This window comes from Nicotiana tabacum, chromosome 2 (genome assembly GCF_000715075.1).
Source record: "Nicotiana tabacum cultivar K326 chromosome 2, ASM71507v2, whole genome shotgun sequence".
NCBI lineage: Eukaryota > Viridiplantae > Streptophyta > Magnoliopsida > Solanales > Solanaceae > Nicotiana > Nicotiana tabacum.
Genome location: NC_134081.1, coordinates 102,187,626 through 102,202,952, shown reverse-complemented (window position 1 = coordinate 102,202,952; position 15,327 = coordinate 102,187,626). Strand labels below are relative to the sequence as shown.

The 15,327-nt window shown below is 35.3% G+C and overlaps 1 protein-coding gene across 1 annotated transcript; it reads left to right on the top strand.

Annotated features, from left to right (window-relative positions):
* The first annotated feature begins 3,745 nt into the window (after positions 1–3,745).
* LOC107792701 (uncharacterized) lies at positions 3,746–8,008 on the top strand. The gene is made up of 3 exons (XM_016614935.2): positions 3,746–4,219; positions 5,089–5,498; positions 7,350–8,008. The coding sequence occupies exons 1-3, from the start codon at positions 4,055–4,057 to the stop codon at positions 7,786–7,788; spliced, it is 1,014 nt and encodes a 337-aa protein (XP_016470421.1). The 5' UTR covers positions 3,746–4,054; the 3' UTR covers positions 7,789–8,008.
* The last annotated feature ends 7,319 nt before the right edge of the window (positions 8,009–15,327 follow it).

The window sequence follows — 15,327 nt, the reverse complement described above, 5'->3', positions numbered from 1 at the left end:
TAGTTGCTGATCGAGCCTCGTTCTATTTGGTATGACCTCTAACATAAAAGTAGGCCACGCGTACATGTGCACCATATTTTTAGAAGACTCAGAAGGGAGGCGTAAGAAGATAGTTTATACAGTTCAAATAATATCCATGCGGTAAATGAGCGGCAATTAGCACAGTAGGCCCACAAACACAGTAATATCAACAATTAAGAAAGCAAAGTATAGATTACATTACAAGATCAAATTCTGAACCCTGAACCAGAGATTCTGGGTTCGTCCCCAGCAGAGTCACCAGAGCTGTCACAACTCCTTTTTCCCGAGGGATAGAGGAGTTTTTTCAATTTAAGTGACATTATTCAAAATAAGATTATTTATTTAATTAGAGTCGCCACTTGAGATAATTATTATGGTGTCCCAAGTCACCGGTTTATTATAAATCCCAAATCGAGGAAATTAACTTTGTTTTAAAGTCTGCGAAAATTAGAAGACCGGGTAAAGAATTCTGTTAACCCGGGAGAAGGTGTTAGGTATTCTCGGATTCCGTAATTTTAGCACAGTCGCTTTAATCATACTTGGCTTAGTTAGATTATTTAATTACTTAGTTTTAGAACCTATGTATATTTACCCTTTTTACCGCTTTTAATTATGGCGCTTATGGATTTATCTTTAAAAACGGATTACATGTGTGTAAGTCCGCTTTATGTGGGGCGCTTGAAATTATGTCACGCGTATGTGTACACAATTAATTACGCTTTATTAATTATTAATATTGATCTGCCAAAGTCGCGCGGATGCATACTTTGATTTATTTTTGGAAATCATAATTATGTTATGCGAACGTATACACAATCACGATAATAAATTAAGTGCGCACCTAAAAGCATTTCTACGATATTCAAAGATTGATTAATTTCTAATTGTTTAAGATTATTGAAAGAGGTCTCAAGCTAAGGAATTATTTTGTGGACAAGCATGTTTAAAGAAGTAAATTGGATGCCCAGCCTTTAGTGAAATGAAAGACTAAAGATGGAAGTATACATACCTAACAGCAAACAGCAAAAAAATTGAAAACCAAATAAATGTCAGAAAATAGGCCTCTGAACTTGAGAAGCACAGCTAGAAATGAGAGTCGGCTACAACTTGATAAAACAGTAATAACCAGCAAGAAACGAAGCTCAACCAAACTTTAAACCCAGAAACCTTGAATTCCAACTATCCGATAATGAAGCAAGCTAATGAAAACCTTTGGGTTTTTTTTTTCGTTTCTGAAATTCCAAAGTTGGTTTTCCAGAAATTTTCTTTACCAAAAATGAAAGTGAAGGACAGTGGATTTTCAGAAAATCAGTGTAAAAATCAGTGAGAGAATGAAAAAGAGGAATTCTGAATTTCAGAGAGTTTTTTGTATGTGTATCGACTGCCCTTTTTTTCTCTTATATGCAAACAAAATCAAGGAATCATCAGCTAAGAAGCTATCAGCTAAAAAATAGGGAATGCGTATCTTTTAAAAACTGAATTGGACAGTTGTTGGACAGCTGTCCATTCAGATATTCCTCTATATTTTTTCAGCCCTTTTAACTTTTATATTTTACCCCTTTCACCCCAATTTTGACCTAAATTTTCATGTCCTTTTGCATTATAGTCTCTTCTACTTTATTCTAGAACTTTTCAGCTGTTAACAGAAAAGATTCTGCTCAGTTCTAATTCCCAAATGTCCCCTTAGACTTTTGTTAATTACAAATGGGCCATAACAAAGCATACAGATCACTCACAAGAAATAATGAAGCAAAATCAATCTAATTAACTCAACAATTAAGACTAATTATCATGCAATTAAATTGCTAAATCACAAACAACTGAAACAAATCTAACATGTGAATATTTAAAATAAATATATTAAGCTAAATATTAATCTATTGTTAGTTAACCAGTTAATGAGCTAAACCAACCTAATTAAACTAATTTAGATACTCAACAAACAAATTCAATCAAACACTTAGCCAAACTATTCCTCCGCTCCTCCCCCCTCTCTCTCTCTCTCTCTCTCTCTCTCTCTCTCTCTCTCTCTCTCTCTCTCTCTCTCTCTTTTAAAAAAAATGAAAACTAGAATGAGATAGAACAAAGTAAGGATGTACCTAATGAAAAGAACATGGTTCAATTAAAGTGAATCCACGAAACTTGGCCGGATTCCGATGATTCCGAAGTGAGTTAAAACTTACATTAATCAATTGTTCTTAACAAGAACAATTAATGAATGTCAATTTTAACTCAAAACATCTAAAATTATCGACAACATCAAAGGGGAAATGAGGCTAGGTTTCTGGCCATTTTTAGATATGAAAATCGGGCAACTCTAGGTTTTTTTGGCGGAAATCAAAAGGAGATATAGGATGAGGAGGAGGTGGGGATTGTGGGGTGAAGATTTGGGGTTGTTTGGTGGTGAGCCGCCGGTGGAGATTTTTTTAGATTTTAGGGGCGGCTAGGGTTTACTAGAGAGGGTGAGGAAATGAAGAGTGAAGGGTCTTCTCTAGGTTTTGGGGGAGGGGGCATATTCAGACAGTTAAATGGGATTTGAGTGAGGAGTTGCGAGCCATTGGATTGAAAGTATCTGAATGGCCGTGATTGCTTGTGACCAAAACTGGGTCGTTTTGGTTTATTACGGGATATGGCTGGTTTGGAGATGGACTGGGGCGGGTGTTAAGGCAATTGGGCCATTGAGGTCGGCCCAATTTCAAATCAAAGCTACACAACCCCTTTTTTTTCCTTCTTTAATTTTGCAAAGTTAGCTACTTTAAACTCACATAACACTTAGAAATCAAATTGCAAAATTAACCATTTTACTACTTTATCTATCAATTAATTAATTAGTTACCTTAACAATGTGAACTAATAAAAGAAAATCATTAATTTAGAATCAAAAGCTAGAAAATGTAAAAATGACCAGAGTATTTTTGTGATTTTCATTTATAAATTATGTGATTAAGTTCTAAAATGCAATTAAACCTAAAATGTCATGCCATGAAGAATTAATTTTTTTTGTTTTTTTTTCTTCATGATTTTAAAATATTAAATATGCACAAAAATACAACTAAATGCAAACAATTAAAAAGGAATTCCTAAAATTCTATAAAATCAAAAACAATTAGAAAGATTTATTTTTTGTGGATTTTGTAGGAATGTTTTCGTAGGGCAAAAATTACGTGCTCACACCTCTGATACTTTCAAAGTATTTGCTCGAGATGGCAGAGTCTTGTACTGATAACGTGTTATAAAATAAAGAATCTAAAGTAAAGACAAGTATAGAGAGAAACTGATATATTATTCAACTTCAAACTGATATATATAATGAACTGAAAGTTACTCTATTTATAGAAGAAAGGAAGTTGCTGTGTAAGCTGTTTGTAACCTGCTATTCCAAGTTGCTGTGTAAGGTGCTTGTAAGCTGCTATTGTACCATATATAGATAATCTTCTACCGAGGGTAATATTTATTCATAATGGAGTACCGAAAGGATAAGCTTATTTTACCAGATATAGATAATTTTCTACGGTTCTACCAGGGATAATATTTATCCATAACGTAGTACCGAAAAGATAAGCTTCTTCAGGATACTTATTTCCAATAGAATACTAAATAGATAAATATATTTACGACGAAATCTCATATGAATAAACTTTTTTCATGAAGCTTATTTACAACGGTCCATAATATAATATATTTATAACATGTATAATAAACAAAGAAAACTCATACTCCTGTTAATTACTTTCAATGACGTGGGCAACATCGGCCAACCCTAGTTCTAATTATGAGCTTCTTCTGAAACCTTCTACAGTTTTCTCGACTCGTCGGTTCTTGTAGCGCTTTTCCGGACGAGTTTCTTTTCTTTCCCCTTTCCCTTTCCCTTTCTCTTTCTAAAAATCTTCCAAATTCCTTTCAATTTGTGTTTCTTCCAAAAAACCCACAAACTCAAGGAACCTCAATGACCATTTAAAGATCCCTTTTTTTGTTCAGTATTTATTTAAGGAAAACCAAATAGGTCAAAGTGAAGAAAAGAAAAGTAGAGGAGATGGGGGTGGATTATTACAAAGTATTGGGTGTAGATAAGAACGCTACAGATGATGATTTGAAGAAAGCTTATAGAAAACTTGCTATGAAATGGCATCCTGATAAGAACCCCAATAACAAGAAAGCTGCTGAAGCTAGGTTCAAACAGATCTCTGAAGCCTATGATGTATGTTAATCCTTTTCCTTAAATCTTTGCATTTTGCTTTTTGAGTTAAAAGTTTCAATCGTTTTACTTTAATAGCTTAATGGGTTCTCAATCGTTGATTCGTTATTACTAGATTAAAGCTTCTAGTATTGATAGTCTTGCAAAAAAGTTAAATTGTCTTAGAAAGGTACATAAAAGCACTGGTAATTAGAATGTTTTATAGGTGTTTGAGTTTTAAGCTTCAATCTTTTTCCTTTATAGTTTAGTGTGTTCTTAAGGTTTCATTCATATTTGCTAAATTAAAGCTCTTTGAACTTTTAGTATCCATAACCTAGCCAAAAAGTTAACTTTTTTTAGGGAGGTTTACAAAAGCTCTGCAAATTTGAATATTTGTTTAGTTGAAAGGTGTTACAAAAAAAGTTTGAAAAATCATTAGTGAAAGTAAACCGCTTTTCCCAAATCTGAAGTAGTTCGAAACAAATTGTTAAACAGAGGTTAGTGCGCTTTTCTTCAGTGGCGGAGCCATAAATTCGGGTATAGGAATTACACACTTTGATTTGAACCTATGACTTAAAGTAATTTTTGAACCCCCTTTCCCACTACACTAGAAGTTTCTCTTATGTTACGGGATTCAACATTCTATAGATGTACAAAAAGAAATTATTTTAACCCTATTTACGCAATGTAATTTTTCAACAAAAAAGATACAATTGAATTCCCTTTCCAATAGGTGCTTGTCTGCCTGCTTTTCTTTTGAAATTAAGTATCTAGGACAGCGAATTTGTTCCGAATAATTAATCATTAGAGATTCTCTTTGATTGGTGTTGTTAGATGTTATTCGGTTGAGTGTTAAATTGATGACTTATGTTCTTCTGCATTAATGTTACTAGGTGCTTAGCGACTCCCAGAAAAGAGCTGTGTATGACCTGTATGGTGAAGAAGGGCTGAAGGGTGGGGTGCTACCGCCAGGAGCAGGCGGGCCGGGTCGTGGTGGTTCCCCCTTCTTCTCTACTGGGGAAGGCCCCCAGTCATTCAGATTTAATACTAGAAGTGCTGATGACATATTTGCTGAATTTTTCGGCTGTTCAAATCCATTTGGAGGTGCTGGAGGTAGGGGACCAAGGTTTGATATGTTTGCATCCTTTGGTGAAGGAGGGGGTGGTGGTGGTGCTTCAATGTATCAATCAGCTCCAAGGAAAGAGGATCCGATACAGCAGAACTTGCCTTGTCATCTTGAGGATCTTTACAAGGGTACCACCAAGAAGATGAAAATTTCTAGAGAAGTTGCTGATGCGAGTGGGTAAGTAATGGTTCCATACAATCTGTTCGACTGGTCACTGGTCAATGTTTATCAATCTTGCTGTTGAGCTTCAGCTTTTTACTTGAAATATTGCGTGGGCATTTGGACATAAGATCGTAAAATTCCCAAAAAAAAATGAAAAAAATTTTCAAGTGAAAATGGTATTTGAAAATTAGAGTTGTGTTTGGACATGAGTATTATTTTGGGTTGTTTTTTGAAGCTTTGTGAGTGATTTGAGTGAATTTTAAAAAACAGCTTTTTGGAGTTTTTCAAATTTTCGAAAATTCCAAAATTCATCTTCAAGTGAAAATTTTTCGAAAAAAGTGAAATTTGTTTTATGTCCAAACGGGCTCTGCATGTGTAGTAAATAGTGGTGTTCATACACTCTGATCATCGCTTTTCTATTTGTTTGCCCATCAACTTTTGAACTTATATTGTCTGCTTGTTATGCACTATTGGTTTACGATCATCTCGCAAATCGGTAGAATCTTATCCATTCTAGGTTTTAATGTCAATTACCTGGAATTTAGTGAAAACGTTAGTTATCACTCAATTAGCTGTAATACTAACCTCTCAGAATAGCCTCCATCCCAGTTAGTTCAGCTCACATAAAGAACTGTCCTGTTGAATAAGGGAAAGCCCTCTGCTAGGCAAGTAGTCTGGACGAGGATATCTGGTCAAATGCCTGGATTTTATTCATGTAAATTCGGAGTCTGGTTAGTGATCATTGCTAGTAGTTCCATTTACATTAAGATACACCAACTTATGGTTGATGTGACTTGGTAAGTTTCTGGCTTTCTGGCTATCCATATTGGAAACTTAATAATGACCTTGTTATCTTTGGGAATTCTTGGTCTCATCATCCTAATAGGTTCTTTCTTATATATTGATCTCCGCTCTTTGTAGTCATAGGAAGGTGATCTGGAGATAGCTTTTTTTATTTCTCTGCTGAGAAGCACTTGCTATCCCTCAAACTTTTAAATTTGGTTTTCTATAAATCTAAACTTACAATGTAATGACTTCTGTCCTTTGCGGGTTTTTTTTCTTTAAGTACTTCATTGACCTGAGGTAAAGATAGTTGTGTGATAGAAGCTAGGGATAAGGTACTAGTGTAGTGCCCTTTTACCTTTCCATTTCTTCAACTTAAGCGGAAATTTCCTAAATCCCTAGTTAGTAGCATATTGTATCTATACTTATTTATGATCAAGCTTATTAACTGTCTGTTATACCATCTTGTTACTATTTAGCTCGTTAAATCCTGCGTAATTCAACAAAAAAAAGAGGAGAAGATTATACATAATTTTATCAAATTCTCCTAAAAAGTATTTGACCTATGATATAATGAAGCCTACCTGTAGCGAATTTGCATTATAGGTGGAGTAGGGACCTTCAAACTCATCCTGTTGAAGCAGTAGTGTAGTATGAAGTCTTTGTATTTCCTTGTAAAAAAGTGAAGTCAATTAATTCTAATTCTAAGTCTTTAATGCATCACCAAGTTGATTGATTTTCATGAGTAGACTAGCTATTTGTAGTTTAAGCATCTAGTTCTGATTCTTTTCCCGTTGTTCCGGGCCTTTTAAGGTTTTTTTTGGCCAGACGTGTTAGATTATTTATATTGTGTTTAGTGCGGGTATCTATTTTAGTGTTTATTTTTTTCTTTTTGTTATTATTGTTGGTTGCTTCCTGATTAGTGTTTCTTAAGTCGAGGGTCTATCGGAAACAACCTCTCTACCTTCACAAGGTAGGGATAAGATCTGCATACACACTACCCTCCCCGGGCTTTGATGTTGTTGTTGCTGTGGGTATCCATTTGCCTACTAAACTTATTTTCTGTACTTTTGTTGCTTGCAGCAAGAGAATGCAGGTGGAGGAGATTCTAACAATCAATATTAAACCTGGTTGGAAAAAAGGTACAAAGATTACCTTCCAAGAGAAAGGGAATGAGCAGCCTGGTGTTATACCAGCTGATCTTGTCTTCATAATAGATGAGAAACCTCATAGAGTTTTCTCACGCGACGGAAACGACTTAATTGTTACACAAAAGATCTCTCTGGTTGAAGCATTGACTGGTTGTACAGTCCAACTTACAACTCTAGATGGAAGGAACTTAACCATTCCCGTCAACAATGTTATTCAACCAAATTATGAACACGTTGTCCCAGGCGAAGGTATGCCGCTTCCAAAAGACCCAACAAAGAAAGGAAATCTGAGAATCAAATTTGACATCAAGTTCCCCGTTCGTCTGACTACGACCCAGAAAGCTGGGATCAAGGAGCTATTGGGTTCTTGAGCTTTATGCAGCTTAGTGCTGGTTTGTTGTGATGTGTATATAGTTTCATAGAACCATTTTAAAGTTATGGAATGGGGTGTTGGTTTTAGGCTTATAGGAAAGATGCCACCTTAGCGAAGTAGATTTTTGCATTGTATCTTAAGGGTGTTGTTCAATGGTACCATTCAACAGTAGCAATACCATTTTTGTTCGTCGAATAAGATTAAAAATTTGCATGGCATATTTACTTGTTGGCCGTTTTGAAATATTAGCGTGTAAAGAAATCGTGTGTTTGGGGTAAAAAGACTCATAGAATTTGCTCCTTTCCTGCTCTTTTATATTCTCCTTTTTTTTTTTCTGCGAAAATTTAGTTGGTATTTATTGTATGCTAGTGTAGTCTATGTTTTGAAAGGGCATCTTATTTTTATGTTGGTATTAATACTGAATGATGCACTATTGAATCGAACAGAATAAAGTTACTTCTTTTGAGGTTGTGAGAAGCATCTGAATTTTATTTTGAGAGAATTGTTTGTTGAGTATGTGGCTGACTAAATCTGTTGGTTACAAAAATACGATTTTAGAAAGTTGAACCCTGCTTGACAATCGACTTGAATTTGAACTGGTTTAAAAACAAAATCTGCCTGTTGCTGACCTTGTAACTAAGAAAGTAAGTAGAAGATTGTAATTGGAAAATATTATTTTAAAAATTTAAGGTAAAAAATTCTTCAACTGTTATAATTAGACTGTGTTTTACCACACTCTCTATGTATATCAAAAGTTGTTGTATAGGTCGCCATTTCAATTGATGATCTTCTAAAATTAAAGTTTATTGGTGACAACTATTTGTGGCGGCATCTGTGGTCGCCGCCAAAGTTGTCCTAATGCTGTTTCGACTAACGGCCTTCTAAAATTAAAGTTTTCAGCTGATGACTATTTGTTGCAACTCAAATAGTCGCCACAAAGAGTTGCTTTATGTCGCCAAGTAACGTTTATTTGTGGCGACTTATGTTTTCGCCACCAAAGGTTGTCTATAGGTCGCTCTTTCAATTCACGACCTTCTGAAAGTAAAGTTTTCAGTTGCTTTAGGTCGCCTCTCCGATTGACAACCTTGTAAAATCAAAGTTTTCAGATGAGTACTATTCTGGCTACCCATATCGTCGCCGCAAAAAATAGCGCTATAGGTCGCCTTTTCGATTGACGATCTTGTAAAATTAAAGTTTTCAGGTAAAGTTTCTGGACGCATTTATTTATTTTTGGAGGCGACCACAGTCGCCACAAAAGTTAATAATAAAACAATAATAACAATGTAACAGGGCTGGATGCACATTCACATTAGTCCAATCCTTGGCGAAAAATTTCATAAAAATTATTTACAAAATAAAAAATAAAAATAAAAATAGTTTGGTTTAGCCAATATTTTGTATGCGAAAAGTAATACTCTAAAGAACAATCTACTTGGCTTCAACAACTCATTTCAGTTAGTATTGTTAGAGTACTATAAAAAATAAAGTTTTCAGCGACCACATTCAAAAGTTGTGCTTTATCTAAAAATAAGGCTTTTAGTGACAATCTCAATAGTTGCGAAAATAATGTGTCGATAACCACGAGTACATTGATGTGACGTGGTTCGAGATACGTTTTTCACAATGTTGTAATTCTCTGTTATAATAATAATAATAATAAAAGTGGTAAAGAGTTTAAAGTAACAACGCAATAGGGGCGGATGCTATCACGCCCCAAACCTAGGGGGCGAGACCGGCACCCGGTGCCTCACTTAACCGAATGTACCAATTTGAGACTAAGGGACTCTGAACATACAATGTCATACGTTGGCCATAGGGCCATATTGCAAGACAATTTGTGAAACAAAATATAAAACTGAACGGAAACTAGCTCCGACTGAATATCAATATAAAGCTGGGCCGACAAGGCCGTCATAACTACTACAAATAACAAACCAACAAAAATATACATACAAGGCCTACAAGCCCAACATACTGCACTGACTGACAGGATATATCTACAAGCCTCTACTGATGGATGTATTGTGGTCGGAACAGGGCCCCGACCTACCTACCTACACACACACACACACACACACACACACACACACACACACACAAAAAAAAAAAAAAATGTACTCAAAATCCTAGACCCGGCAACTCTGAAGGATGTGGAGCTTACCGATCAAGCTAAACATGAACAACACCTACGGAGGAGGTCTACCAGTCTGTCTATCCGAACATGCATGCATGAAATGCATCGTTCCCAGGAAAGGGACGTCATTACGAAATAATGTACCGAGTATGTAAGGCAATAGAATAACTGAAAGCTGAAACTAAATTGATAATATAATAACTGAAAGTAGCTGGGAGTCAAAGATGATCTGGAGATATACTTACCTGCTGATACTGAATCAACTATCTCAATATAGTAAGTAAAATAGTTGTCCGTCCCTATAAGGCTCGGAACATGTAACTGCTCGGCCGTAGTAGGCTCGCTCATAGGCTCTCGACCATACTAGGCTCGGTATCTCGGCCATTCTGGGCTCGCTCATAGGTGCTCGGCCAGAGTAGGCTCGATATATAACTTACCATCTGATCAGAGGTTGCCCAATAGAGGCCTACCCAGGGGCGGATCTACTTAATAAAATGGGGTTCACGTGAACCCATGGTCTTCCCAAGAAATAAGATATTCCATGTACATAATTCACAGAAATTGTCTAATATTATCTTCTGGAATCCATGCTTAAAAAGAGTTGAGTGGTGCACTGGTTGGTTTTATTTTCCTAAGGTCAAGGGATCGAATCCCACTTGAACTTCCTTCTTGTAAGAATTTATTTTTTCCTTTATTTTTTTCTTTCATTTGTTTTCCAACACACACTCCATAATCCTTATTTCTCTCTTTCAGCTTTTCCTAATATCTATTATCTCCTCATCCCAATTTATGCCAACCCCAATCCCAATTGCTATTTCTCAAGTAATTTTTTCTTTACCCTTTTTGCTTCTTAGTTTGTAATTGCTTTTACCTCAAAGAATTTTGAATTGTTAGCATAATTTTCTTAAGGAATATTTTAGTTGTGACAAATTATTGACTGAACAATAAATTACACAATGAACTTCCTTAAATATTTTGGTTACAATCAAATTATTTGAACTTTTGTTTATAATTTTTTTTATTATAGCATATAGTTTATTTTTCTAAGCAATTCCCATATAAAGAATTAGTCATATATTAATAATTTTTGATGTTTTCCGTGCTTCTTTTTGCATAAGTTTAAATTTTTATTGTATCAAATTGCCATTAGCAGTCTATTTTACCTCTTTGTTTTAAATATCAATCGTAAGAATTGAATAGTTTAAGAAACATATTGTATGTCTCTTTGAATGATATTCATAATTAATAATAAGCTATAAATCACCAAATGTTCGAACATCAGTTGACATTATTGACAACCACCACAGGTGGTGCACCTATGGTTTCAAAATGTGTGTGTGTGTGTGTGTGTGTGTGTGTGTGTGTGTGTATATATATATATATATATATATATATATATATATATATATATATATATATATATATATATATATATATAGAGAGAGAGAGAGAGACTGGAAGAAGACAATACTTAACTGAATATAAAGCCCCGATAAGGGAGAATGCTATAACTTATGAGACTAGGATAATGTACATAAATTCAAGAATACAAATTTCTCTTTATGTCTCGTTATCAAACACCTGTAGTTACGGGATCATGCCAAAATGAAGAAAATATTTAGCATACGTTATCACAATCTTTCCAATAACCACGTTGAACTCTTCTCTTCGAACCTTAATCTATAACAACGATAATAATACTATCATTAAATTATGAAAGGTACAACTATCGCATAACGAACGGCAATCTTATTTTATATTAAAACGGGCAGCATCTCCCCTATAATCTTTACTTCCTCCTAATTCGAGATAACACCAACAACACAAGAACACAACAATAACATTATATATACATTATTTTCAAACCTTATATACACCACAAAATACTACAAAATAGCCCCACACACCTCAATCTCTTCATACACAAAACGACCACCGTAGTAGTATCAAATAGTTCGAAAATATTATGACGAACGATCAGCCCACCACCCTGGATTTATGTAGTGTTTCTCCACATCCTTTCTCCTCCAAAACTCCCTAAAACAGTAGCAAAACACGCAATCCAATAGCAACACGAAACAACCCGCAAAACAGTCCACTACAAGTTGAATAACTCGAACTCACGACTTTCGATCACCGTCCCGCGAGTTCTTACAATTATAGAATGACTTTTCATATATTTCCAGCAGAAAAAAAGGATGAAAGAGAGCAGTATACTTACCTTATTTGTTGAATATCTCAGATCCTACCTTGGTTCTTCAAATCTTAGGTTTTCCTCTAACTAGAACTTGAAAAGAAGAGAAAATCAATTAGGGTTTGTATTTAATTTTTGTGAGGATTTTTTGCAGGGGCTTATCTCTGGTTATTTTGCTATATAATGAGTGTAATATTTGCAGGAGATAAGACCTTAAAAGGTCTCTTTGATCGACCCGAAATAGCTTCTTTTTGGACATATTTAGTCCTTTCATTTAAGCAAGTAGGTGACACACCTACTTGTCACCTAGCAGTTTGCGCAGTCTGGCAAAAATACATATATCTCTCTACTCTGATGTCGTATTGATAAACAGCTTAATGCGTTAGAAAATAGACTCATAGATCTTCAATTTTATGGGTGGATCACCCCATAACTCTAAGTATATTGGAAAAAACATATGAACGTAACTTGTGATGACTTTCATATGAACGTAACTTGTGATGACTTTCATCGACTTTTGTTCTACAACTCGCTGGACCTCAAAACTTAATACATGACTATCATAAGAATAAAATAAATCATAACATAACCCTCTTATCATGTTAAGATCCCTAATCTAACCCCAAAGATATGGGTTATAATATTCCCAACTTGTCGACTTTCGACAAAATATTATTCTCTTCAATTCGTTTAGTTTCTGAACCTTCCAACCCTCTTTGTACTTGTTGTTCATGATCTTTAATATTTGTTACCTTCGGGGTAACATGATTAACTTACTTTATATACTTTCAAAGATGATCTCATTTTTGGTCTTACATTAGTCTGCTTACGACGCATTTTTACTTACGAAAATATGGGGTGTAACATATGCACATTCACATTGGTCTAAACGTTTGGTGGAAATATTTCATAAAATTATATGTAAAGTAAAATTAAAATTAAAAATGCTTTGGATTAGCTACATTTTCTATGAGAAAAGTAAAATTTTAAAGAACAATCTTCTTGGTTTCAACAACTCACTTTCATGTTTATTAGGTTTCAACAACTCACTTTCATGTTTATTAGTGTTGTTAGAGCACTACAAGAAATAAAATAGTCGCTACCAAAAGTAGTGCTATAAGTTGGCGTTTGGAGTTGTTACCTATCTAAAGCTTTAACTCAATCTTTAAAATCAGTTGGAGGTGTTAAAACTCCAACGTCGTCGTCCATATATCGACCAAAAAGACACGTGATATATTTTGAAGCTTGAGTAGGCACAATGACAAAGTGATCTGCCTTTGTGTAACTTATAATCTGCCTATTTTCCAACCATTCGCAGCCCAAATGATTGTGTCATTTTATGATTTGTTCCACACCCCACATGCTCTAATGGCTGGCGAATTCTAATCACCAAATTTGAACTTTGGGGACCATCTTCTCAGCAAGTTTCTTACTGGTTAACTATCAAAGAAACCAAAAATAGCACAACGTTTACTTTCATTATGAAACTCAATCTTTTCTGTGTATTATTTTTGTAAGCACTAATTAGTTTCTTATTGAAGTGTGCGTAAACTGGTAAAGTTGATGTCATGTGATCAAGAGGTCACAGGTTCGAGCCGTGAAAACAGCCTCTTGCAGAAATGCAGGATAAAATCCCATAATTAGCTACACTACTAAAAATTCGCTAAAAACCGACCAAAGTTGGTCGGTTATGGCCAATTACCGACCAAAACGCGACCATTACGGTGTGGACGGTGTTTTGATGGTCGGAATGGCTTACCGACCAAAGTTGGTCGGAAAATTACCGACGGTATTTTGATGGTCGGTATATTAAAACGACCATCTGACAAGTTTAATTACTTACCGACCAACTTTGGTCGAAAACATATTTTATTAATTTAATTTTACCGACCAAAGTTGGTCGGTTTAACTAAATTATATTTTTTTTATTAATTATTAAAATTTAAAAAAATCGACCAACTTTGGTCGGTAATTGAAAATATATATATTTTTAAAATAATTAAAATTAAACATTACCGACCAACTATGGTCGGTAATCTCAACAGTGCAGGCAAAATACCGACCAAAGTTGGTCGGTAATGTTGAATTCTGGGAATTCAATGTTCATTAACCGACCAACTTTGGTCGGTATTTTGGAATAATTTATTTTTTTATTAAAAACCGACCAACTTTGGTCGGTTTTTCTGGGTTTAATTTTGGCATAAAATGCCTGTTTTGGCAGCTACACCACCTGCCAGCATACCAATACACCTAATAACAACAACAACAACAATAACCAAAACAACAACAACAACAACAACAACACAACAACAACAACACTAACACAACAACAACAACCAAAACATTCAATAAATACTTTAAAACTAACAAATTAAAGTTCAATTGAACATAAAAATTCAAAACCAAGTTAAAACTAATTACAACTAGTTCAAAACTGGTTCTATTTGTCTAGTTCAAAGTATATAAAAGTCAAGGGGTATTTTCTACAACATCATCATCACCGTCTGATGAACTTTCATTTACAAGACGATATAGAGAACGGTCTTGTGGAGGACGGGAAGCACGATCACGGGGAGGACGGGAGGAATGATCACGAGTAGGACGGGAGGAACGATCACGTGGAGGTCGACCCTCTGGAGATGACTCACGAGATCGGGGCAACGGAAAAGCTCCACTAGATACGAGAGTTCTGATCTGAGCTTGCATACCAAGGAATTAAGCATCTCTAAGCCTTTCTCTTTCCTTGGCCGCTTCTAGCTCTGATGTGAGCTTTGTCACTGTCTCCCGCATAGCAGAGAGGCTCTCCCTATTAAGTTGCTCGCCTTGCAAGGAAGTCCCTATTTCTCGCATTCCACACTTATAGCGATGGAAGTTTTTAGTAGGAAGCCCGTATGCCTTCCCCCATTTTGGACCGCCAACAGACTCCAACCATATTCTTTCAGCATCCTCGTCCGAAGGTTAGGTTGGCTCACCCGATTTACCAGCTGGATGACTACGGATGAATTCCTCCACGTTACTTTGGTAGCGACCCTATATTATTTTAAATTAAATCAGTATTTCAAAATTTTTATAAAAGTAAATTATAATACTTAAAGAAAATTGAAAGTTTACATATGCAGTCGAGGCCCGGTCCTCGACCCACCTATCTCGATCCCCCCTCTTTCTTCTTCTTCACAATATGTGTCTCCTTGAATAGCTCATCATGACTC